Source organism: Camelus bactrianus, chromosome 24 (genome assembly GCF_048773025.1).
Source record: "Camelus bactrianus isolate YW-2024 breed Bactrian camel chromosome 24, ASM4877302v1, whole genome shotgun sequence".
Taxonomy (NCBI): Eukaryota; Metazoa; Chordata; class Mammalia; order Artiodactyla; family Camelidae; genus Camelus; species Camelus bactrianus.
In genome coordinates, this window is record NC_133562.1 from 2,926,853 (window position 1) to 2,952,147 (window position 25,295).

At 42.5% G+C, this 25,295-nt stretch overlaps 1 protein-coding gene across 2 annotated transcripts in view; it reads right to left on the reverse strand.

Moving 5' to 3' along the window:
- The window catches only part of PTPRM (protein tyrosine phosphatase receptor type M), a 605,027-nt gene that overhangs the window by 357,578 nt on the left and 222,154 nt on the right, over positions 1 to 25,295 (reverse strand). For both annotated transcript variants that reach the window (XM_074352449.1, XM_074352450.1), the window contains exon 3: positions 8,200 to 8,471. In XM_074352449.1, the coding sequence (XP_074208550.1) occupies positions 8,200 to 8,471 (272 nt within the window). The remainder of the gene's footprint in view (positions 1 to 8,199; positions 8,472 to 25,295) is intronic.

A 25,295-nucleotide genomic window follows, 5' to 3' on the forward strand; every position in this document is an offset into this window, starting at 1 on the left:
CTAAAGCCCGAAGTGATGTCCACGCTCCAGCCAGGCACCTGCCCCTGCCCCATGTCCCCCCGGATTCCCCGGCTCTGAAAGGCTTGCAGCACAAAATGAGTTCAACTTGACTTAAACCAGAGCTTCTTCCCTTTTGATCAACTAGTGCCTTTGAACATTCCTTGAAAGGCAATTTGGAAAACACTCCCCCATGAGGATCTGCAACACCGTCTTTGAGCAGCAAATGCAGGTGGCACTGCAGCCACACTCAGTGTGGCTTCTGTGACTTCCTAGTAAAGTAAGTGGGCTGGGGGCCCCTAATGCTGAGCAACCGAGGCTGCCGTGTAAGAGTAAAGGTGGGAACACAATGTGAACGCCGAGAAAGATCGAGTCTCTCCCATAGCCTCAAGCCCTCAGTCACCACGGAAGATGTCCAACAGGTAAAGGGTCACCTTGGCTTAGCCTCCCCCAAAGCGCTGGCCACTTGGTGTCCCCAGTGTGCAGAGAACTGAGTGCTGGGATGACTGCTCCCCTCCGCCCAGGGCCGGTCAGTGCATCTAAGGTGTTCATTTTAACAGGAGGCTCTCGAGCAACCAGAAGACTGTCATCTCCCGTGGCTTAACCCTGACATCCCTCTGGTCACTGCCTACTGCCTGGCACAGCCCCTTTATGGAGGGGCCTGGGGGAGTTATTTCAAGGCCATTTGTGCATCTTTTCAAAGCAAAAATTTTGTATTAAAGATCACTTTCATTTGTATGAAAGATCACTGCCCTCCTGGCTTCTGACGGGACTCAGAATCACTGAATCCAAAAGTAGGGAGAAAGGCAGTGAATGTGAGCATCCAGGGGCGTCTCCAGGTGCACGTGGGGTTAGGAACCCAGAGGAACCCACAGGAGGTCTCTGGAAGCTGGTGAGGGTGGGAGGGGGGAAAGGAGAGAGGAGGAGGAAGAAACAAAATCAAAGTAAAACCTTTTTTTTTTGATCAGCACAATAAAGCAAAAGGGTGCTCGTGAGAGGAATACACTATTCTTAGATGGCAAAAGTCAGTGTCTAAATCAAGGAAGCAGATGCTGCAGCCCAGGGGCCCTGGTGAGAGTGGGGAGCAGGCACGGCTCACACCGCCCCCCAGCAGGGGGCTGGGGTCTAGGTGGCAGCAGTTAGGACAAACACTAATTAAGGAATGAAATACGTCTTAATCACCACATACTTGACAATTTGTGTGTTAATGAACAGTAATTAACTTGTAATTAGCTGTTTTCTGAGCAGGTTACCATTGTGATGTATACCTGCAGAATATTCTTCCATAAATAGGAAAAGCCCCATAAAATGACTACTGTGGCAAGAACCCTTTATTCCGCTAAGACACGTTTTGAAGAGACAGACTCACAGACATAGAAAACAAAGGTATGGTCACCAAGGGGAGAAACGGGTGGGGAGGGATAAACTGGGAGTTAGGGATTTGCAGATACAAACTACTACATATAAAACAGATAAACAACAAGGTCCTGCTGTGCAGCACAGGGAACTCTGTTCAATACTTTGTAATGGACTATAATGAAAAAGAATATGAAAAGGAATATATATATATATATATATACAACTGAATCACTGTGCTGTACACCAGAAATTAAAACAACATTGTAAATCGACTACAAATGAAATCAACTTCAACAAAAAAGTAAAAGTAATAAAAACAAACAAACAAAAATAAATGTTTTGAAACTCCACAAATGCTAATAAAAATACTGTAAGGAGAAAGGTTATGAAAACAAGAGATGCCAGGAGAACCTGCTATGTTTACCAACAAAGCACACGGGGCAGCTGTATTCAGTTGTACTGAAAACCTCCCCAAAGCCAACAGCTTCAAGATTCAGATTCCAACTCAGATGAGAAACAGCTCAATATTCTGCAGCCAAAATGGAGTGAGAAATGGACATTCTTTTTTTTTTTTTTTTTTTTTTGTAATTTTAAATGTATTTAATGGATGAAAGTGCCTGGGGCCCACAATAGTCATAAATTGGCCCTGGGAATAACTATTCTTCCTTTTTTTTTTATTCTTATTTTTTATTGAAGCACAGTCGATTTACAGTGTTAGTTTCAGGTATATAGCAAAGCAATTCATTTATACATATATGTACATATGTATAATTTTTTCCCATTTCTTTTCCATTAGGCTCATTATAAGAAATCGAATACAGTTCCTCATGCTGTACAGTAGGTCCTTGCTGTTTATCTATTTTATACACAGTAGTGTGTGTGTGTGTGTTAATCACAGGCTCCCAGTGCGGGAGGGGAAGGGGCAGCTCCTGCTCATGCGCCCAGAGCACCTGCTCCCACGGGGCAGGCAGAGCCCAGGGCAGCAGGGCAGCAGCTCCAGTGCTAATGTGTTAGAAGGTTCTGGCGAAAAGGGACTTGGTTCATGCCGTTTCACCCAGAGTTCCACTGAAGGATTTGTTCCTGGTACCCTTCTTCACCGCACAACTTTGGCCATGCCACCAAACACATCTGAGGAGTGACTTAGCAGGAGAAAGCACTCAACTATCAGCCAATTCCCTTTTTTTCCCCCCACAAATCTGAATCTCAATCAACTACCACCATTTCCTGAGAGACTGGAATGTCCCAAATGTGATTTTCCATCATCGTCGCACCCTGCACTATCTTTACACTTCGTCCCACAATTAGGGAGGGTCAGTAAGTTTAAGGTGCCCAAGAAAACAGAGCTCATGTTCAAGTCCAGTCCTTCCTGACCCAAAGCACACGTTCCTTTACTGCACTGTAATGCTGCCAATTGTACGCAATGTGAAATTCCTTTAAAAGACAATTCATCCACCCTCATTCATTATATCAAACCTACTTCATTTATTTTTTAAAAATTCATTTTCTTTAAGATTTTCTTCTGGCAGGGGGAGGAGGTAATTAAGTTTATTTACTTATTTAATTTTTATTTCAGTGGAGGTACTGGGGATGGGACCAGAGCCTCGCACATGCTAAGCACACTCTCTACTGCTGAGCTATACCCTCCCTCCCAACCTATTTTAAAAAGTGTGAAAAGCGTCTTACAGGAACAAAGTACTATAGGAAGATGAAATACTCTGATACACTAGTATTTCAAGCAGACATGCACGTCACAGTACCTTGTCAGATCTCTACAATGTACCCTGTGGCCTGTGCACCGATGGGACGTGGGAGGAAGCCAAGTCCCTGTGCGCTGAGAGAGGGTCTCAGAGGTATCACTTCCTTTCGGTGTCCACATCCTATTATTTCATCCTCAGCTTTTGGTCCCAGAAACAGCCTATCTGAATCCTAGGAAGGCATCATTTGGGTACTGACTTTTCCTGACTACATTCATAAAAGAAAATGTCACATACATGCACACATATGTGATGCCAGGAAAACATTCTTTTATATTCTGCAATTAGAAGCAGAACAGTCACAGAAAGCAGAAGCACGTCCGCAGGCTAGTGCAAAACTCCTTGAGAAGAAATCTATCTGGGAAACTGATTAGCAAGCAGATGGCGTGTGCATGACTCAGGTTTTCAAGAACCTCAGGATCCAACAGTCGTTTCCTCAGTGAGGGTGGGCGTGCCCCACGGGTGCAGCAGGGAGGCCCTGCTCAGGGCGGTGCTGCCCGAACACAGACGGCTGACTTTTCTGGCCCTTTTTTTTTTTAATTCTGATCATCTCCAGTTAGGCTGACATCTCAGACCAGGGGTGGAAAGAGAATTTGGTAACTGTTCCCCTTCCCCTTCACCTCTGTTAAAACAATTCAGCCTTCTCCTCCCAACTGGGAACATCATTCACATTCTACATGATGATTTTAAAGTCAATCGCTCAACACGTGGGAACCTTCCCACTGACATCCCTCCTGCATCCTCTGTAGAGCGTCATTTACCCAACAGCTTACGTTACTATTAGGGTAATGACTATGAGAGAGAAGCACCACCTTACCTATGCCTCTAAAACTTTGAAGGCTGAGGCCTGTGTAGACTGCTTAGGAATTAAATGAACAAATGTATTTTCAGTGGATCCAAATGCTTAACAAACGCTGATCACCAGATTCTTAAGGACTTGGCAACACTGGATTAAAGAACCTCTACAAATCCACCTTTAAATCCCAAGTATAAAGCCACTGAGTGAATCACCCAGCGAACCAAAAAGCTCTAATAAGAATTAAGTTCCAACTGAATGCGGTAAATCACCCACTGCTCAGGAACAGGTGAGGTCACAGTGGGAAGTAGGGCAGCTGGGGGTTTACGGTCAGAGGCTCACAACTGGGAAGGCAGAATATTTTATTCAAAAGAGCTCAAGAACTCATGGAAACTAACAATGGTCTGATAGGCAGGACCCCTTTACTCTCAATATACAGTTGACCCATGCACAATAAGGGTTTGTACCCTGTGTGTCTACTTATATGCGGATTTTTTTCAATAAATACGTTGTAAAATTTGTGGAGGACTGCAACAACTCGAAAAAACTTGCAGATGAACCGCATGGCCCAGAAATATAGAAAATAATTTAGAAAAATTGAGGTATGTCATCAATGCATAAAATATATGTAGATACTAGCCTATCCTGACAGGCATATGGTGAGTGATAGTGAATATCAAATTAACAATGTGTTTGTTTCCTTACTGTTTTATAACTTTGCTATGGAAGAATTTCATTACTGTACAGCATGCCTCTCTCTCTAATAATTGGAGAAGCTGAACAGCAGACTATCATCAACAGGTGTATTGTTTTTAAATATATCAATGTTTCCAATACTGTCTTATGAATAGGACACAATACTGTATGCCATAAACATTCTGTAACAATCCATTCATGAGCGCAGAGGCTTGGCTATGGTGAAGCACCCATTACACTAGGCGACCCTAGAGCAATCAGACTGCTGCTTACTCATTATCAGTGCATGAGTTGTTACACCTGTAAATACATATGAATTTATTTTTCGCATTATCTTTCCATTATTGTTGTCAAGGGGTAGTAATCCATACAGCATCTACAGTGTTTTGTATCGTATAAAACAATACTGGCGCAGGGACTGACAGACAATGCACTGGTAACCAGATGATGTAAACGCAAGATAGTGATAAATACAACATGGTGCTGTAGGCGTACTTTCTCTTCCTGATGACTTTCTTAGGGACATTTTCTTCTGTCTAGCTTACTTAATTGTAAGAACACAGGACATAGCACACATAACATGCAAAATACGTGTGAATCGTATTTTGTTTACGTGATCAGTGAAGCTCCCAGTCAACAGTGGCGAAGTTTTGGCGGGAGTCAAAAGTTACAGGGGGGACATTCACCCGTGTGAGTGGTCAGCATCCCTAAGCCCCACGTTATTCAAGGGCCCACTGTAGTCTGATAAATTCGATAAGTTCTTTTTGAAGGCTGATCTCCTAAGATTGTTGATAAATTAAATCGTTCCTTTAATTCTGACTGTCACATCCAGGTGTGTTAAAGGCTAATCTGGACTGGATGTTGTCTCCTCCACATTTCTGTGTTGCAACTCTAATCCCCAAGGTGATAGAACTTGGAGACGGAGCATCAGAGAGGTAATGAGGGTTAGATGAGGTCACGAAGGTAGATCCCCATAACGGGGTTAGCACCCCTATAAGAAGAAGAAGGGAGACCATGTACACAAGTGGAGAGGCCATGTGGACACAAAGACCAGGTGGCCTCTACAAGCTGGGAACTCAGTCCTCAACAGTCACTCTGCAGACACCTTGGTCTGAGACTTCCCAGCCTCCAGGGCTAAGAAAAAATGTCTGTTGTGTGAGCCACCCAGTCTGTTTTTTGTTTGTTTGCTTTGTTTTGCTGTTTCGTCACAGCAGCTTGAGCTGACAAAGACAAAAGCAAAATAAAAATGTAAGATTTGGGTCGTAGCCAGGATCAAAGCGAAGCCAATGCACCAGGCTCTGGTGGCTGTGGAGGGTTCCAGGAGAGCTCCCTTGGTATACACCTTCTGATCTCATCCAGGAGTGGCCGTGATGCAGGCAGGCACTTGCCAGGACTGCTTTGCACTACTTCCTAACTGCTCCTGGCCCCCACCCCTCCATCACTTTAAATGCCCACTCCAGTTGGGAAATGCGGGTCCCAGCAGAACATTCCCAAGTGCAGCCCCTCCCATGACATGAACTGGCCTCAGTTCAGCAGACGCCTGGAAACCAAGGGGTGTCTGGTGCAGGCTCCAGAGGGGAACTGGCCAGGCTTTCCCTCCTGTGGGAAGGTCTCCTCCAAAAGAACTTTCTAAAAAACATTTCAGCCTCTTAGCTGAGCCCACCATACAAAGCCTTGGGAAGCCTGGCTTAGCCAAACCCACCTCCCTGTTTCCATTTACTCCTACAAAAGAAGAAACTTTGTCCCAAAGGCCATAGTTTTGAATTATACCACTGACTGGTTATCAATACATTTATAAAAAAGAAGGATATTTATTAAATAGGGCCTTTTCCCTCTGGAAGAAAAAAATATCTTTTATTCTTTTTTGTTTTATAAATAGAAACAGTATACGTACCTTGGGGAAATATTAGACTATGACAGATGACAGAAAGAAAAATTCAAGTCACTAGCTGGGGAGATACCACTTTTTAATATATTTATCTCACCATGTAGTTTAGTTTTATATATTTACATATATATATATATATATATATATATATATATATACATACACACACACACACACACACACACACACACATATATGTAATTTAAACAATAGAATTTAACATATTGCTTTACTATTTTATACCAGTTTTTTTCCACTTAATATCCTAAGCTTGGATACATCATTAAATGATCTTCCATAATGTTATTCTTAATGGTAGCAAAATGAATTTTTGTACTGAGGTAGCATACATTAACTAATCCGCTATTGTTTAGAAATGCAATGCTGTTTCTGACTTTTCATTATTATAAATATATGGCCATGAATATCTTTGCCGCTAATTATTTGCAACGACTCTTCATTATTTCCTTAGGATGAATTTCTAACAGCAGCTTGCTAAAATTAGACCTCTCTAAATTTTTTAACACCTTTAAAATATATTGCCAAAGTGCACTCTAAAAGGACTTTAACAATTTACATGTGTACTAACAGAGCTTTCACTACCCCTTCATTTCCACTGAAGAAATGTTTAAATACCAGAAACTGTTGCAGGTACAAGGGAACAAAGATAAATTAGGCAAGAAATCTGCAGCCCGCTTAGCGCCATTATGAAGTCCAGGGACAAAAGAGCTCGTGGGATTCATGTATCTTCCCTAACATACACCGAACCTGTGGAGTGGGTTCCTGGGGGCCGCTCACACCACTCAGACAACAGCAGCCCTTGAGAAGACCCAGTCTCCCCTACTATGTCTCACGAAGCGTCTCAATTAACCATGAGAGGGGGTCTTGGATACATGTTCCCATTGGCTTCTGGGTGAGCCAAAGGAATTAAGAAAAACAAAAGCAAAATAAGCAGTTCTCCCAGCCTGAAATTAATTAAGTGTTCCTAATAGGAAGTTATTTTTAAAGAGGCCATGGATTACGGAGAAAGAGCAAGGAACGCCATCGTCACGAAGTTCCCCAGGTGGACTGCGAGTGAGGATGCTCTCGTGATACAAGCAGGCACACGCCGCGACTGCTTTGCACCACTTCCTAACTGCTCCTGGCCTCCACCCTTCTGTCACTTTAAATGCACACTCCAGCTGAGAAATGTGAGTCCCAACAGAATAGTTCCAGGAGCATCCCCTCCCATGACAAGAACTCGGTCTATAAGGCATTTTCTTCCCATTGCTTACAGGGCCCTGCATCTCACCAGCGGCCCCCCACGAGGGCTCCCGTCTTAATGACCCACGACTCCTGAGATGCAGCTCTGGAAGAAGGGGCTGCTGCTTCTGCCATCAGGGGCTCTGTCTCCCTGGGCCAGACACGGCTACTTAACAGAGAAAGTAAAATGTCCTTGCAGCTAGCACTTCCTGCCCTGCTGCAGACTGCTGCTTTTATTTTCTGAAGTCAATATCCACAGAAGGAGGTGTGAATGGTGCTTTGTACTCATTTCTCCAGGTAACATACAAACAAAACCTTCATACACTCCCATCACTTAGCCTAAGCTTTCCTTCCATTGGTCTAAAAATACCAACACTTCTTGCACATTCTCTGCTTATACCAACATAAAAACAGTGGATAGTTTCACAAGTTAGAGGATGCGTCAGAACTGAAAATAAAGGGCTCACCTGATAGAAGTTGGGCCAGAAAGTACTAATGGCCAGTTCAGCCCTGTTCCAGGTGCGGTTCGGGTCTCCAGATACGTTCCAGATCGGGCTCCCCAGAGGCCCGCTGTTGACCTTCACATAGACATTGAGGAACCCGGGAGCAGAATTACTCTTGCTGGATACAAAGTAGTGAAAATCAATGCAGTGGGTGTCATTCTCTTTGAGCTGAGGTAAGAGCAGGTGGGCTCTCTGTCCCTCTGACCTCCCGGACGTGTTCACCAACATGAAAGAGCCTGTGAGGAGAAAATCAAAGGACAGTCACAACCCGAGACACTGCCTTCTGCTCATTTCTGAAAAGCCACCATCGCTTCCTTGGGTTGACACTGCAATTCCACACATCTTACCGTGGCTTTGAAAGTTGTATCTCTTCACACCTTTTTCCTCCCCAAAGTGTGCTCAAGACCAGTGGGTGGCAAAGCCCTTTGATGTTACTGCAATTAGTCTCCCAGATGATGGGAATATGCCTAGTTTGCAGATCTGCATGGATCGATCTGGTGGTCAGTAGCCACATGCAGTTTTTTGTAATTAATTAAAATTCCAGAATATCGGAAGTTGAGGTCCTCAGCCACACCAGCCACATTTCAGGTGCTCAATAACCACATGGGGCCACTTGCTACCATTCTGGGCTACACAGATATTTAACTTTTCCAGCATCTCTGGACGATGCTCTTCTGTAATGGCACCATCACCGAGGAATCACAGCCACTCCAAGACTCTAACGGGAAGAACAAACCTGACTCTATGTTTGACATGCTTCTTCCACTTTAACCTTCGTATTCTCTTGCTTGTTAATCACTAAAGGGGTTTGGCCTATAAGCTTAAGTTATACATAATGGCCCATCTCTGGGAACCCTGCCTCCCAGGCAAACGAGCATTAAGCTAAAATACCTTTGGTTAGCTCACGGGAAACATCCTGACCAGACCTGCCTGAGAATGGTTGCAGGGAGGAAGAAATGAACACATCCCCTCTAGAGGCTGATCAGAACCAAGACTCTACTCCCTCCCCTTTCAGTGTAAAAGAAGCCTGAATTCTAATTCGGGCAGGATGATTGTCTAGGACACACGTCTACCATCTTCTCCATCTGCTGGCTTTCCGAATAAAGTCGCTATTCCTTGACCCAACACCTTGTCTCTGATTTATTGGCCTGCTGTGCGGTGCGAGCAGAACGAGTTTGGACTCAGTAACAAGATTCTTGTATAATCTAGAGAAAGGGAACAGACTGGTCTGGTTTGTGGAATCTTAGAAAACTTACTGGACATATCATGCTCGTTGTCATCAATGCAACATGGTCTTCTTGCAGGTCAGCGCCACTGCCCCCTCCTCCCCCACTGCTGTAACCACTGAATTCTCCTGCTGGGGGTGTTCCCATGATGGTGGGGACTGGGGCAGGACTGAGTCTACTGACCAGCGGTTGCACCAGTGGAGGACAAGACCTTCTCAGCAGTCTCTGTGGGCTCTTTTTTTTTTTTTCCACCTTTTCACCAAGGGCACTAACCCACCCACGAGTGCTGACGGACTCAAGCTTTCCAGATACCATAACATCACATGTGGCACTTGGACCTTCCTCATGTCTAAGATCAACTGAACCAGCACCTAAAATACTTACCTGAATTGTTTATATCACATAAAGAAAGATAAAAGCAAAATGTTGGAAGATAAAAGGGAATACAGGTCACCACAAGTCTTCTTTATCTGAGAGGAAAAAAGTATTGAAATTCTGAGAAGGAACTACAACTAAACTTGGAGAATAAAGATGAAAAAAATACCATGCAGGGTTGTTGGACTCACGATTTCTACAGAGCAGAGAGACTATTACCCTCAGCTGAGAATTCCTTTTAAAACTTTCCATATTGTGAATCATAATTTTCAAGGAGGTGTGTGTATGCATGTCTGTGTGTATATATTTTAGCGTACACCCACACTTGTCTATAAACACACATACACAATACCGGAAGGAGTGGGGAATTTTTCTCTTGCCGATGAACTATGATTTCCTAGACAGAAAAATGAGAAAACTACCTCTCCCAGAAAATTATTATGAGGACTAAATAATTTAAAAAGGAATATAGATACATCCTTTATGAATGAATAGACTGTGGGTCAGGGGTCGGTATTATAAAATTGTTACCTCATAGGCCCTTTATGAGGTGAGCTAGAGTTAATGCGATTTAAGACAAATAGGGACTGAGTCACAAAGAGATTAGGGAGCACCTTTTCCAGGTTTAGGATGAGACAGAGGCGAAATCAGAACTTTGAGGCTCTGAGTTTCCAGCCCATTACTCATCACGTTACACTCCAGTAACTCCGTGTTTCTTCGTGTGCCGTTTGAGCACATGTGGAGAAAACAAACCCCTTCGCGCCAGTGAGGGAAAATTACAGGAGCTATTTGAAAATAGAGCAATTTTTCAAGAGATGAATGTTATGTACCTGGAAATATGAAAGCCAAGCCACAAGGGAAGGGTGATCGGTGGAACATATATTTCGGTAATAAGGAAGAGCTGCAAATGAGATTTAGGGAAGAACTGGGGGGCCGGAAAAGGGATGTGGCAGGAGACTATCACTGGAGTGATGTGGGTTAGCTACATTCTTATACAAAATGTAACAAATTTCAAAACACACAGGGTTGACCAACCCCATCACAAATTTAAAGAGGGCTGTTGGTGTTTGTAAGATGAGTTTAAAACTGCAATTTGTTGCTCTTAGGAAAACATAAGGGGATTTATTCTGTATTCAGTCACCTGAGGCTCTGGTATCTGCAACATAGATACAATGCAGAATATTCCTCCTGACGGGGCTGAGGCATCGCACGGCCTTGAGGCCAACTCTGAGCCACCAAAACCTTGAGTATGGCCGCACTGCCAAGAATATTACTTCTTGCGGTGTTTCCGTTGATTACACTGGGGCGACTGTAGGCGGTAAGCACGGCGATATCAAAGGACGGCTGATGTACATTTCCCGCATCCTGTGACGTCTAGATTGGATGCTTGGATGAAGGATCTCTTGTCGTATGTTGGTATACACTGGGTAACTGCCACCATCATTGTTCAGGAAATCACTGGGGTTCCTGAAAACACTATCTTTCTAGCTGCACAGCCTGTCCTCCACTGTGTACTCCATTACACTCCACTCCAGCACAACATGCTCTGTCAGCTTTTTGAGCTGTCTGAAATAGGTAGAAATTTTTATCTCGAGGCCAAGGTGAAATTCAGGCATCCTAAATTGCAAAAACTCAAATGATCTTCATCTTTATAGTTTCTCCTTCTTCCCCTCTTTTAAAGCCAGAAAACAGTCTGCTTTGTTACAAGGCACGTTGCTGCACTGCAGATTAGCTAATAGGATTAGCAAATAAGGGCATGGCATTTATATAACCCTTGAGTACCTTCCGTTCATGGGCAATTTTTTGCAGAACATTAAAGGTTTAGAGTGATCAAGGGCATACTTTCTCTCAAATAAAGGATTATGGGATGGCCTTCACACAAAGATAAAACCCTGCAGAAGTGCCTTCACTTAGCATAAAAATCGGTATGAAAGAGTTTAGTGGTTTCAAGAGCTGCTCCTCTTCCCACGCTGCGAAACTGCCTGGGAAACTGTGAGAACAGAAGCAGCAGCTGGGAAGGCTCTGCTCCCCTCCTGAGTCCAGAAAGGAAAAGACACCAACTGATGAAGGCGGCCAAGCCTGGACCATACACTTCAGTTGGCAGAGAGAGGTCTCCATCAGAAAGGAATGACTCCCAGCCCTTCTCCAGTGAGAAGGAGGACGCGGGAGCCCTCGGGATGAGGGCCGATGGGCTCACTGGGATTCTAAGCCAGGCAGCAGCTAATGATGCCAGAATTTTTATTTGGGCTGTCCCTGTTTCTGCTGGTTCTCTGGCTGCAAAGCTGCATAGACTGCAATGGTCAGTCCCATTTTTCTTACCAGATCTACCATTTTGGGTGTCTGTTTTTGTGGAATTAGTCAGAAAGTTTCCAAGAACACGTGTGTGGCACTGCTGGTGTCACCTGCTCTCCCTGCACTGTCTCCCTCCATTACCTGTTGTGCTCTCAGGAAGCAGTTCCATCTGGACTGTCCCCATGGTCACAGGAAAAGGTGCTCTTCCTCTGAACAATCCAGAGACCAACTGAGGAGCTTGTCAACACAGTTTTTCAAATTGAAGTATAGTTGCTGTACAATGTTACATAAGTTACAGGTGTGCAATATAGTAATTCATAATTTTTAAAGGTTATGCTCCATTCATGGTTATTATAAAATACTGGCTACATTCCCCGTGTTGTACCCTATGTCCTTGTAGCTTATTTTATACCTAAGAGTTTGTATCTCTTAATCCCCCACTCCTCTCCTCCCCTTCCTGCCCTTCCCCACGGGTCACCACCAGATTGTTCTCTGTACCTGAGTCTGCTTCTTTTTTGTGATACTCACTAGTTTGCTGTATTTTTTTGATTCCACCTATAAGTGATATTGTACAGTATTTGTCTTTCTCTAACAGACTATTTTTTAGAGGAAAAGCCTCTCTTTCCCGAGCACCTGTTCCCTGGGGTAATGGTCCCCTGAGAAGTCCCTTTTCCCTTCCTCCAGGATCACTCAACTGGTATTTCTATGCAGCTTCACGATGAATGATTAATGCAAACAAGGGCGCCCAGGACAATGCTTGCCCTGAGCACAAGCTCCAGAACTGCCGGTGATTATCCTGACTCTGCGGCCTCACACCTCCTGAGGCTACACCTGGCTTCTCTAAATTCCCTGCAGTTCTTCAGCCTTTAGCTCTACGTATTTCAGCCTGCCTGTCCACATCTCAGCCCTGCGGGTCCTATCTTGTTTCACCTAAGTGGTGAGGTTTAAGTTTCCTTTCTTTACAAGAGAAGAACTTTAGTACTGAAGTTTTATGAAATCTTCAAATCAATCTTGGCCCTTCAGTTGAGCGCTGGGCAGGAGATTCTTTACGTGTGTGTGTGTGTGTGTGCGCGCGCGCGCGCATATGTGTGTGTGTGTGTGTGTGTGTGTGTGGTCATGAGGACTTCCTGTGTGGCTTCTAAGTATAGAAGGTGACATTTCAGCAGCCTGAGTACTTCCCTGGCAGTGCCGCATCCTCGTCCTATGGTGAACGTACAGAAAGTGTGAACACTTAGGCTAGCCTGGTCTAGCAATTCAGAATCCCAGGGCAGAGTCCCACCTGTGCCTTAAGGAACAGCAGCTGAGGAGAGCGGCCTTTTAATTGCCTGAATTTATCACCTACTAGCTATGAAGTAAAGTAACTCACTAGCTGATGTTTAAAGAATTCAAAACACTGATATTCAATTCTAGACTGTTAAGTCTGGTATGGTGTTTTTTTTTAATGTCCCTATATGGGTGAATGTTTAATTTTCATCTTCTACTTCAATGTTTTGACTGTGAGGAAATGCATTTTTCAAAGAGTTATCGGGTCTCTCTCATAGGTACTTCCTTGCCTCAATTTTCTTCCCTACCAGAAACATTCCAACTGAGCAAAGAAATAAAAGAAAGCAGAATTCAAATGAACACAGAAATTCTGTTTGTGTTCAGATAACAAAACACCCTTAAGTCACCCAGTACAGAAGTGGCAGATATAAGACTGCAGGCAAATGAAAAGAGCTCCACGGAAGGGAGTCGGCTTCAGAAACGGGCAGACTTTGAAGGTCTTTAAGAATAATTATCGGTTTCTCTGAAAAGGGACCATGTGACGTTCACATTCTGGAATTTTGGGGTGAATTAAATTTAGCTTAATCACTTCCACTGGCAAACGTTTTTGATGAGGGAGGCTGTCTGCCATCATTGTCTGTGACAGCAGCAATAGCGACATCTAATTAGTTGTTCCCTACTACCTCATCATTAAGATTTGCATGGGTGTGGCAGAGGCTCTGAATTGTTAGAGGCTGAGGAAACTGCAAGAATTCTCTTCCTCCATTGGAGAAACTTTGTGCATACAACAAATGCAGAGGGAAGAGAGAATTGTGTGCGTTATTAATTAATTAAATATTAATATTTAATTGAAATATAGTCAGTTACAATGTGTCAATTTCTGGCATACAGCATAAAGTCCCAGTCATACATACACACACACATTCATTTGTGTATTCTTTTTCATTAAACGTGTGTGTGTTATTAAATACTCTCACTGACAGAGAAGCGGCGTTTTAGGAACTTTAAAGCCACTACCGCATTCACTTTTTAACCCTGTTAGTTTAAGCAAAAACACATAGATCACTGGTCTTTCTCTCCCTTTGGCTGTTTTGTTTTCATTCTTCCCTCTATGGAACTACCTTCAAATTTGTGGACTTCAGATCCAAAAGCTACACAAAAAGTTTACAAATTCCATCTTTGAGGGCGTATGTCCTGACTCTGGGCCATTCCTGGTCATTCATTCTCCCTCTGATCCATTAGATACACTGGTTGCAACAGTTCAGTCATCTGGAGCAGTGCTTCTGAAACAATTTATGGTGAAGAATCAGTTTTTTAAACTTTGTGACGCATCTCAGATCACATTTATGTTAAAATACAATACACATGGATTCCTAGACAAAAGGAAATACAAAGACATGCCAATTGCAAGCCCAGATGTGTTATTAGCTTAAATAAATATAAAATCACTCTGTTAAATTCCTGTAAGTTTCTCAAGACTCGCTCTCAGTTTCTGTAGTGTTCCCAGACTGGGAACCAGGTGCGGACCGGCTCTGACCTGCAGACCTGACTGAGTGGCATGTGCTTCAAGTCACAGTGGTTTCGCATCCTGGGTACCCAAGAGACACGTCTTCTCAGCAGTGGAAGAGGAAGACGGAGACAGAAAAACTGAAAGAGGGAAATGAAAAGAAAATTCTCTGGTTTCTTAACCCAAAGATAATAGTCATGAATCGTCATAAAGTTAAGCCCTTTGGCCATGAAAAAAGTGGGGTAATTGGGAAGCAAGTGGCCACACAGAGAGAAGACAAACTCAACCACGGTGAATGGAATAGAGAAAAGAACCAGCTTCGAGGCAAGGACAAAATCAGGAGACGATGTGAGATATATATATACTGGAATACTACTCAGCCATAAAAAGAATGAAATTAATGCCATTTGCAACAACATGGATGGACCTAGAAATTACCATATTGAGTGAAGCAAGTCAGAAAGAGAAAGACGAGTTCCATATAATATCACTTATATGTGGAATCTAAAAAAAGTGATGCAAATTCTATTTACAAATCAAAAACAGACTCACAGACATAGAAAACAAACTATGGTTACCAAAAGGGAAAGGGCGGGGAGGGATAAATTAGGGGTTGGGGATTAACAGACACATGTTACTATATATAAATTAGATAAACAACAAGGACCTACTGTACAGCACAGGGAACTACATTCAATTTCTTGTAATAGCATTATGGAAAAAATCTGAAAAGCACATCTCTATATGTATGTATATGTATAACTGAATCACTTTGCTGTACACTTGAAACTGACATTGTGAATCAACTACACTTGAAAAAAAATTCTAAAAATAAAAATAATCCCAATATGCCTCATTTTCACCATAACTCATAGAACCAAATAGACAACACACTGCCGTGCAGCGCGCGCGCACACACACACACACACACAGCCCCCCAAACCAACAAGATCTACCCTGTGCTCTGCCTCCCCAGGGAGAAAGCTTTTTCTCTTTAATTTGTAATCTTAAATGTGCTCTCCTCCCTCAAATGTCAAAATACAAGGCAACATCCCCCCTCCTGCTCCCCAGCCGGTCCTGACAACAGCCCTAAAGAATATGTCTTTTCTGATGAGAAACCTTGGGAAATGGGAGGATGAAGGAGAAATGTGGAGAAATAAATGAACTCAGGAGCAAAACACAAAGGGAACAAAACCTCTGTGGGGAGGTGCCACCAGCCCTTTAAAACACTGATTAGCACCCGTGTCAGCCTGATGAGACGGCTCCTCTCCACGGCCACACTCCTATTCTGCAGACCAGGTGTCAAACATCCTTCCTACTGCCTCTTCAGGGCCCCCTTAAAAAATGTCACCCGAGCACGAAAGTTAAAGACATGTTCTGCAACCACTAGAGAATAAAACTTTGTTAAAAAAAATTGTCCCTTCATCCAAATGTCTTCTCTCCCTTTCTATTTTTGCCCTCTCTCTTCTTGCCTTGCCTGTTGATTCTCAATAATTACTGAGCAAGGAGAACATCTGTTAGTTGCACTGATTTCTGATTTCTTTCCTAAAATACTAGTGAAAATACAGTACGATTGCAAATATGCAACACCACCTGCCAGGGAAGCCCTGGCTAAACTCTAACCAACTGCACAATCTCTTCCCTCCTGAAGAGTCCAAGAGGTGCTCCCAGCTGGAGGAAGTCTCGGGGCTCCTGTGGCCTGAAGTCTTCTTATTAAGTCATACTGGCTAGTTAGTACCCAGCACTCTGTGCTTCCCGAGGGAATTCCAGGTCAATCTAGGTGCTATAAATTAATCAAGGGCATAGCTCAGCCCTAAAATGGGCATAAAACACTTGCTTCTGGACATTTAAGTTAAATACCCCAAAGAGATGCAACTGTCTATTTAGTGATTCACAGCATAACTGATGAGTATTTTGTATTAATTATTTTTCATAAAAACACGAAAGTGACCAAAATATATTCACTTGCCTGAACTAGTCACTATTAGCCACGGCAGGACTCGTCTGAGTGTGCCTCATGCACTGGGCATTCTGAGAACTACAACAACAAAACTTGGACCGATTCATCCAGCAAGAATATCCCAGCTTAGCTGTCTAATATATTTTAAATATTTAGTATGGCACACAGAAACAAACAAAAAATTCACAAATAACACATCAGATCCACTCGGTTTACCGATATTTACATTACTACAGCCTGAAGTGCCCATAAAATTTGTGGATTTAGAACCTAGAATCGTCAACCAGAAACTCACAGGAAAAAAAAGAGACATAACATATGAGAGACAAAGAAGGAATCAGAGGTTCCTGGAAAATGGAAGAAACCCTGGGGGTTCCACCGAGAGAAGTAACGTGCTCTCCTTCCATAAGAAAAGTGAAGCTTTAATGAGAACTAACTAACTCGTGTTATACAGTCTGTCACCCAGACAAACTGCTTCGGTGACTTTGCTGCAAAATACTAGGTGTGTGCTTTGTAATTTACAAGTGGAGAACAGACAGAGGAAAGCAAACATAACCTTTTAACTATCTGATGATGCTAATGACTATCTCAGGAAATGAACCACAAGTGCGACAATGGGGAAGTGACAGGTAGACCAGTTAGACGGTTCTTAAGAGGCTGCTTAATTTCTCAAGCTTCTTACTGATTTGACAGTTTGAGAAACTTGTTCGTTTTTGTTCTACATCTCAGAATGACACAAGCCATCACAATATACGTTTCCACTTATTTTTTTTCTCCTAAATTACTGTTGATTAAGAGGTGATTTTTTTTTTCCGCATGTGTATCTGGTGACAGGCTACCAGCTAAACTCTGCCTTGCTTTAGGAAGACATGCCACAGTGGGCTCCTACAGGAAATGTAAACCAAACTGAAATATTTTATTTAGAAATGCATCATCTTTGACATTTTCAGCTTAAAGAGAGCCTACTAGTGGTACTCAAAAGGAGCTAGCTCAGTGATCCTCTGTTATAAAAAATCATCCTCCAAAAGACTCCAAGAGTTCTGCTAACACCCTGGTTTGGAGCTCCTCACACTCTTGAAGAGGAAACCACAGACTCTGCTGAAGATGTTTCCTGAGCCTGGCTGGGGTCAGAGGACAGAGCCCCCCAGGGACTCGAACAATCAGAAAGAAGGAATTAATCCAAACCTAACAACGGTAGTTAGAAGAGGAGATTTAAACCGGTCTCTACATTAAACTGATGATACAGTATCAAATTTACAAGTGATCAAAACAGTCTGGAATTCAAGGAATCTGTTGGATTAATTAATCAGAAAAAAGCATTAAGAGACCAACAAATAATTAGCAAATGACATGAAAAGGCAATTTGCATTAGCAGAAATCCAGTTAGAGAAGAGGTGCTCGGGAAAATACTCATCCTCACCACAAAATCAAGAAATGTCAACGAAAGCAAAGGTCCAGTATAGTCTTAAACACAAGTACATTTCTCAATTACGTAAAAATTTCAAAACTGAACATTTGTGAGGTTCTGATGAGGTTCCTGGACATGTTCAGGAAAGAAGCAGGTGATCTTTCCCGCATTCCTATAGCAGGACGGTAAAGAGGGTCACACTTTGGGCCCCTTAAGCGCAGGCTGGGGAGAAGCTGGAGACGATTCATCTATGGAACAAGAAGAGTGAGTGCCTACTGGGAAAGATGTGCTGAGGGCTACGTGGACCAGGGCAGGTAAGGGACTCCTCCTGGTGCAGGACAGGACACAGGGGCGCTCGAGCTCGCTGGAAGGGCGGGGGCTCTGCAGCCAGGAGCCCATATCTGGATCTTGACTTGGTCACTTACGGGATGACACTGAGCTAGTTAGCCGACTTGGCTATGCCTCAGTTTCCTAACTGAGGAAGTGGGGATGACACGGTGCCCATTTCAAAGAGGTTGTTCAGTGAATTAAATAAGTTAATTCACTTAGAACGCTTCTTAGAGGAATCCCTAGTACAGAGTAGGCATGGGCCCAAGTTTGGCCTTGGCCCCAGTTTTTATCCGAACGTGTTTGGATTTAGCTTAGGGAGGTGGAACAGCTGGACGCCTATTTCAAGGTAATTTCTGGCCCTCCTGTAGTTATGGCACTTATGGCTCATGAGACCACACAGACCCCCATCATCTGTATCCATTTAGCTTAACAAGCCAGGTACACCATTCAGGTTCATTTTCAATATCCAAATACTAATTCTTAAATATACACAGTCATTCCAGGTGTAATTCAGAATGAAAAATCTGAGTTAATATTTTACCAAATTCACGGAATTATACATGCACATTGTTTTTTATTGCAAGGGTTAAATGTTACAGTAATTCATGGCGATTGTGAAAGAGGTGAGCTGTATTTATAAAACTAATTATTAAGAATTTTCAGATAAACAGGCAAATGTATTGACTGTTAACATGATGAGTAACAATAGCTAACATATATATATACACACACAAATATGTATATTTAGTGTGTACCAGGCAGTCTTCCAAGTGTTTTACTTATATTAACTCTTTTAAGCCTTACAGAAGATGAGGGAGCTGGGGTACAGGGAGGTTAAGAAACTTGTTCAGTATCATTGAGCTAGTAAGGGCTAGAGGTAAGCTGTGACCTCCATCCAGACAAATGCGCTCAGATTCTGTGCTCTTCGTCAGTACAGCAAGCTGCCTCCAATGTGAAGAGATTATTAGTTAAATTCCCCCCATATATATAAAACCTATATATATAGGTATGTGTGTGTGTGTATATATATATATATATATACACACACATAATAAGTGAGCATAAAGAAATAAAGTCTAATTGTGATTAGACTTTACCTAATGAAGTCTACCAGGTGAACAGGTCCAGGCCTCCTGCTGGAGGACGGGGACCCTGTGAAGCAGAGATGAGCTTTCCCAGCCAGGCTCCAGCTGACCCCGACCTCCAGCTGATGGCTGAGGCACAGAGGAGCCCAGTCAAGAACAGCCCTCTACGACCCAGATCACAGACCCACTCAGCTGAGCCCAGCCCAAACGGCTGACCCACAGAACTGACAGCTACAGGTATTATTTTAAGACACCAACTTTGAGGTCGTGGTATTATGCCGCAGAAGCTAGCCATTTCGGATTTAATCTGGATTTTGAACATTTTCATAATTAAAGTTTTATATAGTTAAAACATGTTTTGAGCTAACAATAACTAAATGGGCTGAATTTTGGGTCATGTTATGTCACTGGAAATGTATTACAGAAAATTAATATGTCTTTATGAGAGCGTGTTGGACATGAGATTTAAAAAAGGATAATCGATTTGAAAATCTAATCTAAGCTAAACTAATTTGTTAAAAATCACCTAAGAATGTGTTGATATCAATGTGAAGTTTGTGAATGACACAGGCAGACATACACACACACACACACACACACATTATACATACACACACATGTACACATACATAGGGAGAGAAAGAGAGAATGGATTTTACAAAGTTACTGAAAAAGGAGGAAAGATGCAAAGCTCATTCAAGTTATTGGCAAGAATGGTGCATATTACCCAAAATGCTTCATTTATACCCTGGTATCCTTGGATATAACATATTGAACAATTTACCAACTGTTAGATATTTCATTTATCATTTGTGAAGAATTTCAGAAAGAAGCTGTTGCCTTTCTCTCTCAGTATTTCCAACCTATAGGAACTGTAGTTTAATGAAAATAGTTCAATTCAGTACATCTTGATTTGGTCCATTAGATAGCTGATCTAGAAACAAATTCAGATGTACCATTCTGTCACCACTTCTTGCTTGGTTGGGTGGAAAATTACTTTTATGGCAGTTCCACTATTTAGCTTTTAGCTGTTTTTTCCTTCAGAATGCAGCATAAATTCTTACATTTCTATTAAGACCTAAGGTTTTGAAATAACTTTCTCTCCTCTTCCATGGAGTTCTGAAGAGGTTTCTTACCCCTCCCCGCCCCCATCTCTAGCACATTTTATTTTCCCTTTTAAGTCAATTTCACACAGTTTAAATTGTAACCAATTTAAATTATTCATTTTTATTAAGCTCCTTTCAGAATGTACTCATTTGATGATGCATTATTTGCTTACAGGAGAAATAACTGTGTCCTTGGGAAAAATCCCAGGGAAAAGTCTCTGTATTTAGCTTTGACAACAGTAAAGAAACAACCAAATTTTAAGCATCCTTGCAGACTTTACCGCACATAGACCCAGTTCTTTCTTGCCCTGTGCTCTTCTTCCTTTACTTTTTTAAATAACAAAAGTAACACATGCCACTATAAAAAGTAAAAAATAAAGGATTACAAAGGGAAAATGGACCACTTATTCCACCCAGTCACAAACGGATACCACTAAGGTAACAGTGTGTTTCCTTCAAAATCCTTCTTCATACACATACACTCACATATCCACATCTATGATGTGAGTATTTTTTAGCCTCTTCCTATGTTTTTCAAAGAATAATAGCCAGACACCCTCCTCTGTAGCTTGTTTTGTCCCTTAACCAATAATATAGCATGGACAGCTCGCTAGGCCAATACGGACTTCTGGCCCCGCTCGATGATTTCAACGCCTGTGCCTGCTGCAATGTGTATTTCAATAACATCAGTGTGAACACACTGCTCTTCTACGAACAGAGCCCTACATGTCAGGTTGCCAAATGGTACATGCATCTCCAAGTTTCCAGGCTTTTGATTTATGGGATTATAAGTACTAAACACCTGCTCCAGACATGGAAAATAGGAACATGTTGTTTGTTAATGGTATCAGCCAGTGGCTTACAGAAAGAGGCCCTGTCACTTCAGAGGACAGCAGACTGGCTAATGAGAACCGGGTCTGAGCCCAGAGGAAGCTGCCTCTCGGCCTTCCCCGCTCCAGGCGTGGATGGTCCTCATGACCCCTCCTCACACTACTGCTGCCTTGCCGTCACTACCAATGTGACTGTTCACCGAGGGCCTGCCACGCGCCACTCACTCTGCTGAGCGCTGAATATCCATTCTTTTATTCGATCCCCTCAATAGCCCATGGAGCGGAGGAGTGTTACCACCATTGCATGTTCAGAAGGGTTAACCACCTTCCACAAGGTCATACAGAAAACCAGGATTTTAGCCCAGCCAGTCTGATTCTAGGGCTTATGTTTTAACCTAACCTAAAAGTCAAGATTTCATAGCACATCTCAGAGTCAGATAACGAAATATTTGTGGCCTATGCTCTTTGGAGAAAATTAAATTTAAGGGAACAAAAACAGGGACTAGAAACTAAGGCTCATCTTCCGCTCTGAATGATAACTCTTAAAAAATAGAATTAATCTATGCTGAAATCACAGGAGCTATTTCCTTATTTAAAAGCAAAAAATTAAAACCCATCATGTTTAAGGTGGCATTATGGAGCCAAAATTCATTTTGTTATTTTTTTCTTAAGTAAACAAGAGTTTGCTTGAGTTTAAGTAAACAAGATTTTGCTTACTTAAGAAAAAATAAAGAGGGGCAAAATGCAAAATAAAGAGATGTGAATAAGATATATTTCTTTAAAAACTTGGTTTAAAAACCAAGGTTCACTAGAAAATGTGAATTTTAATGAAGACATTTAATACAGTAAAAACCATGAGATCACCCCTGGATCTCTTCAGAAGCCCAGAGGATATTGTTTATTCTTGTTGCTTCCTAATGCAATAAAATGATATAATAACATTCATGTGGCTTTACTTAAAAATGCGATTTAAGGTCAAGTTATTCAAAACAGATGTCCAATTTCCTTGGTGTACACAACCAGAGAGAAGACAAACATTATCTGCTAAGTGCTAAAAGAGTCTAGGGGTCAGAGACATTCCTGATGAATCAGAGAGGTGCTCAACGATGCTCTGTACACCCATCTTCTTCCTCAAGAAAGAGTCCCCCATTTACATGTTTTGTCACAAGTCCCCACGAGAAGCATTCTTAACATTCATTATTGTACAAATAACACATTCACAGCTGCTGGTAATCAAACTGGAAGACATGCAGAAGAGTTACAAATACGGAGTATCTTAGGTATTTTTATTCAGGACGAATTCCTCTTTTCATTAAGCCAGCATTTTTGTGAATAACGTTTACAAGGTATTGCTTTTAACCCAGATGGAGGAGCAGACCATGTGGACACAAAAACACTGGATAGAGTTACACAGTAACTTGAATATAAGTGAACAAGACTGTAACTGTCTACACTACACAGGGGAAACACTAGGAAGAGTGACCAATGACAGCAGCCGGTCTAGGGCACTGATGCTGGAGAAGAGGGGAAGGGTAAAGGGGACGTTTGGAGTTACAATCAAAGGAATTTATGTCTGAAGGGAGGCTGAGAGGCTGAGGAGCTGACAGTGTCCAAGCTGATTCTTAGCTCGGATGATGTAGGAAAACAGTGATTCCATATTATGCTGACAATTGAATTTTACCTGACAAAAAGCAAAATAGTAAATTCTGTACTTCTATATCTTTACTGATGTTATTTTGTTTTCTTGTTCCATCAGTTGCTGAGAGAGGTACTAAATTCTCCCACTATGACCGTGGATTTATCTGTATCTCCTTGTAGTTCTATAGTTTCTGCTTTGTATATATTTGAGGCTCTGTTAATAGGTACATGCGAGTTTAGAATTGCTATGTGTTTCTGCTAGATAAAACTTTACATCTAGTGCATATCTGGGGATATCTGCAACCTTGTATATTATCTGGCATATGGTGGGCACTAGATTAACTGTTGAATTAACTGCCTCAATGCATCAGAAACAAGAAATGGCAATGGGTATATTTAAAGTCATTTTATGTCTTATTGGTAGCAATATTTTTTCTTTAATTTTTCCTCTTTTTCATTTATATAATTGACACACTAGGAGAAAGAGTGAACTTTAAGTATTTCACAAGTACCTCCACAACACATTCCACATTTCTGAGCAAGGCAATTCCAACCTGGTCGTCTTCTATTCCTTAAATTTATAAACACATATTGAGCAACTCCTGTGTGCTAGGCATTGTAGTAGGCACCGCAGGTTCAAAGTTGAATGAGACTCAGGCTCCATTCTTAATTCTAGCGAGGCAGGTCAAAAAATTATTTATTGCACAGGCATGAGTAGTGGTAGAGCTGTTCCAACCAAGGGTCATTGAGAAAGAAAAGGAGCACGAACGCCAGCTCAGGGAGTGGGTGTCAGCGACGGCTCTGTGACGGAGAGGAGCAAACCCGGCCCCACCCTGGAGCTGCTGCTTCAGCTCCAGCCTCTGTGCTCCGCCGCCTGTGCTTAGTCATGCTGGCTCTGCCCCTCTGTCTCATCAAAGCATGTTACCCAGAGCCTGCAATAAACCTAACAGCCCTTTCTCGAGGCTCTGCCTCTTGTCGAAGGTTTACAGGAACACTGTGACCGGACCTATGTGGACAGTTGTAAGGACAAAGGATTGTCACGTCTTCCAGGGTCTCGTTGGCACTGAGAAGTCTGTAGCAACCAACCACCCCACCCCCGCCTTATTATAAAAGAAGCCTGAATCCTCACTCAATTTACTGGCCTGTTGAGTGGCCAGCAGTAAGTGCCTGGACTTGGTCGCAGCTCTTCAGAGGGAGGGAATCTCCCAGGATGAGTAGTTAGCCAGACCAGAGGTGGAAGGAAAGTGGGCTCGGGGTTCAGCATTTGCTCATTCAACAAATACTTGTGAGATCCCTGCAGGTAACAGCCACTGATATTGGGCATGAGGAAGACATGTCTAACAGAGTAGGCAACCATGTAATCAAGTACTTAGAATACAAAGTTACAAGTATATGTCAGAGAGATACTCACATCACTGAGTGGTAGAGAGACAATGCAGAAAAGAGTGGCCAAGGCAACTTCAGGACTATTGTCAGGGTAGATTAAGAACTCCACCTAGACGATCACTGAGACATTGCAAAACTCCACACAAATGCAAATAATGATCTTCCTAGTCTTGGAGGATGAAGGAATACTTGCAATCCACTTTATTCACTGTGCAAACTTCAGAAGGATTAACCTGCAGGCAACCACTGAACTTGAGATGTGACTGGACCCCATGAGGACAGCACTTCCGTAGCTGTTTTAGGAATCACAGTATGTCTTCCAGGAGAGCAACTGAGCTCTTCCAGAAGCCACGATGGTTCACATTAAAAAGCTTTGTTCTCTCTTGGTGTTTTGCTTTTACAAAACTTCTTTCAGAAAGAGCTGCATTGCTGCCTTAAGTGGTCTTCCTGGGAGTTGAACTCCCACCTGGCACACAAACGGGTCAGATACTTTAGAACTAACCATTACTGAGAGGGGTTTGAAAGCTACTTTACCCCGTGGGAGTTAACTGCCAGAGAGGCGGTTCTTTTGGAGAGCATTTTAGAGAGCATCTTTAAATCTCTTCATTAGGGAGAATTATTTCCACACCCAGAGGAGAAAACCCAACTAAAGGC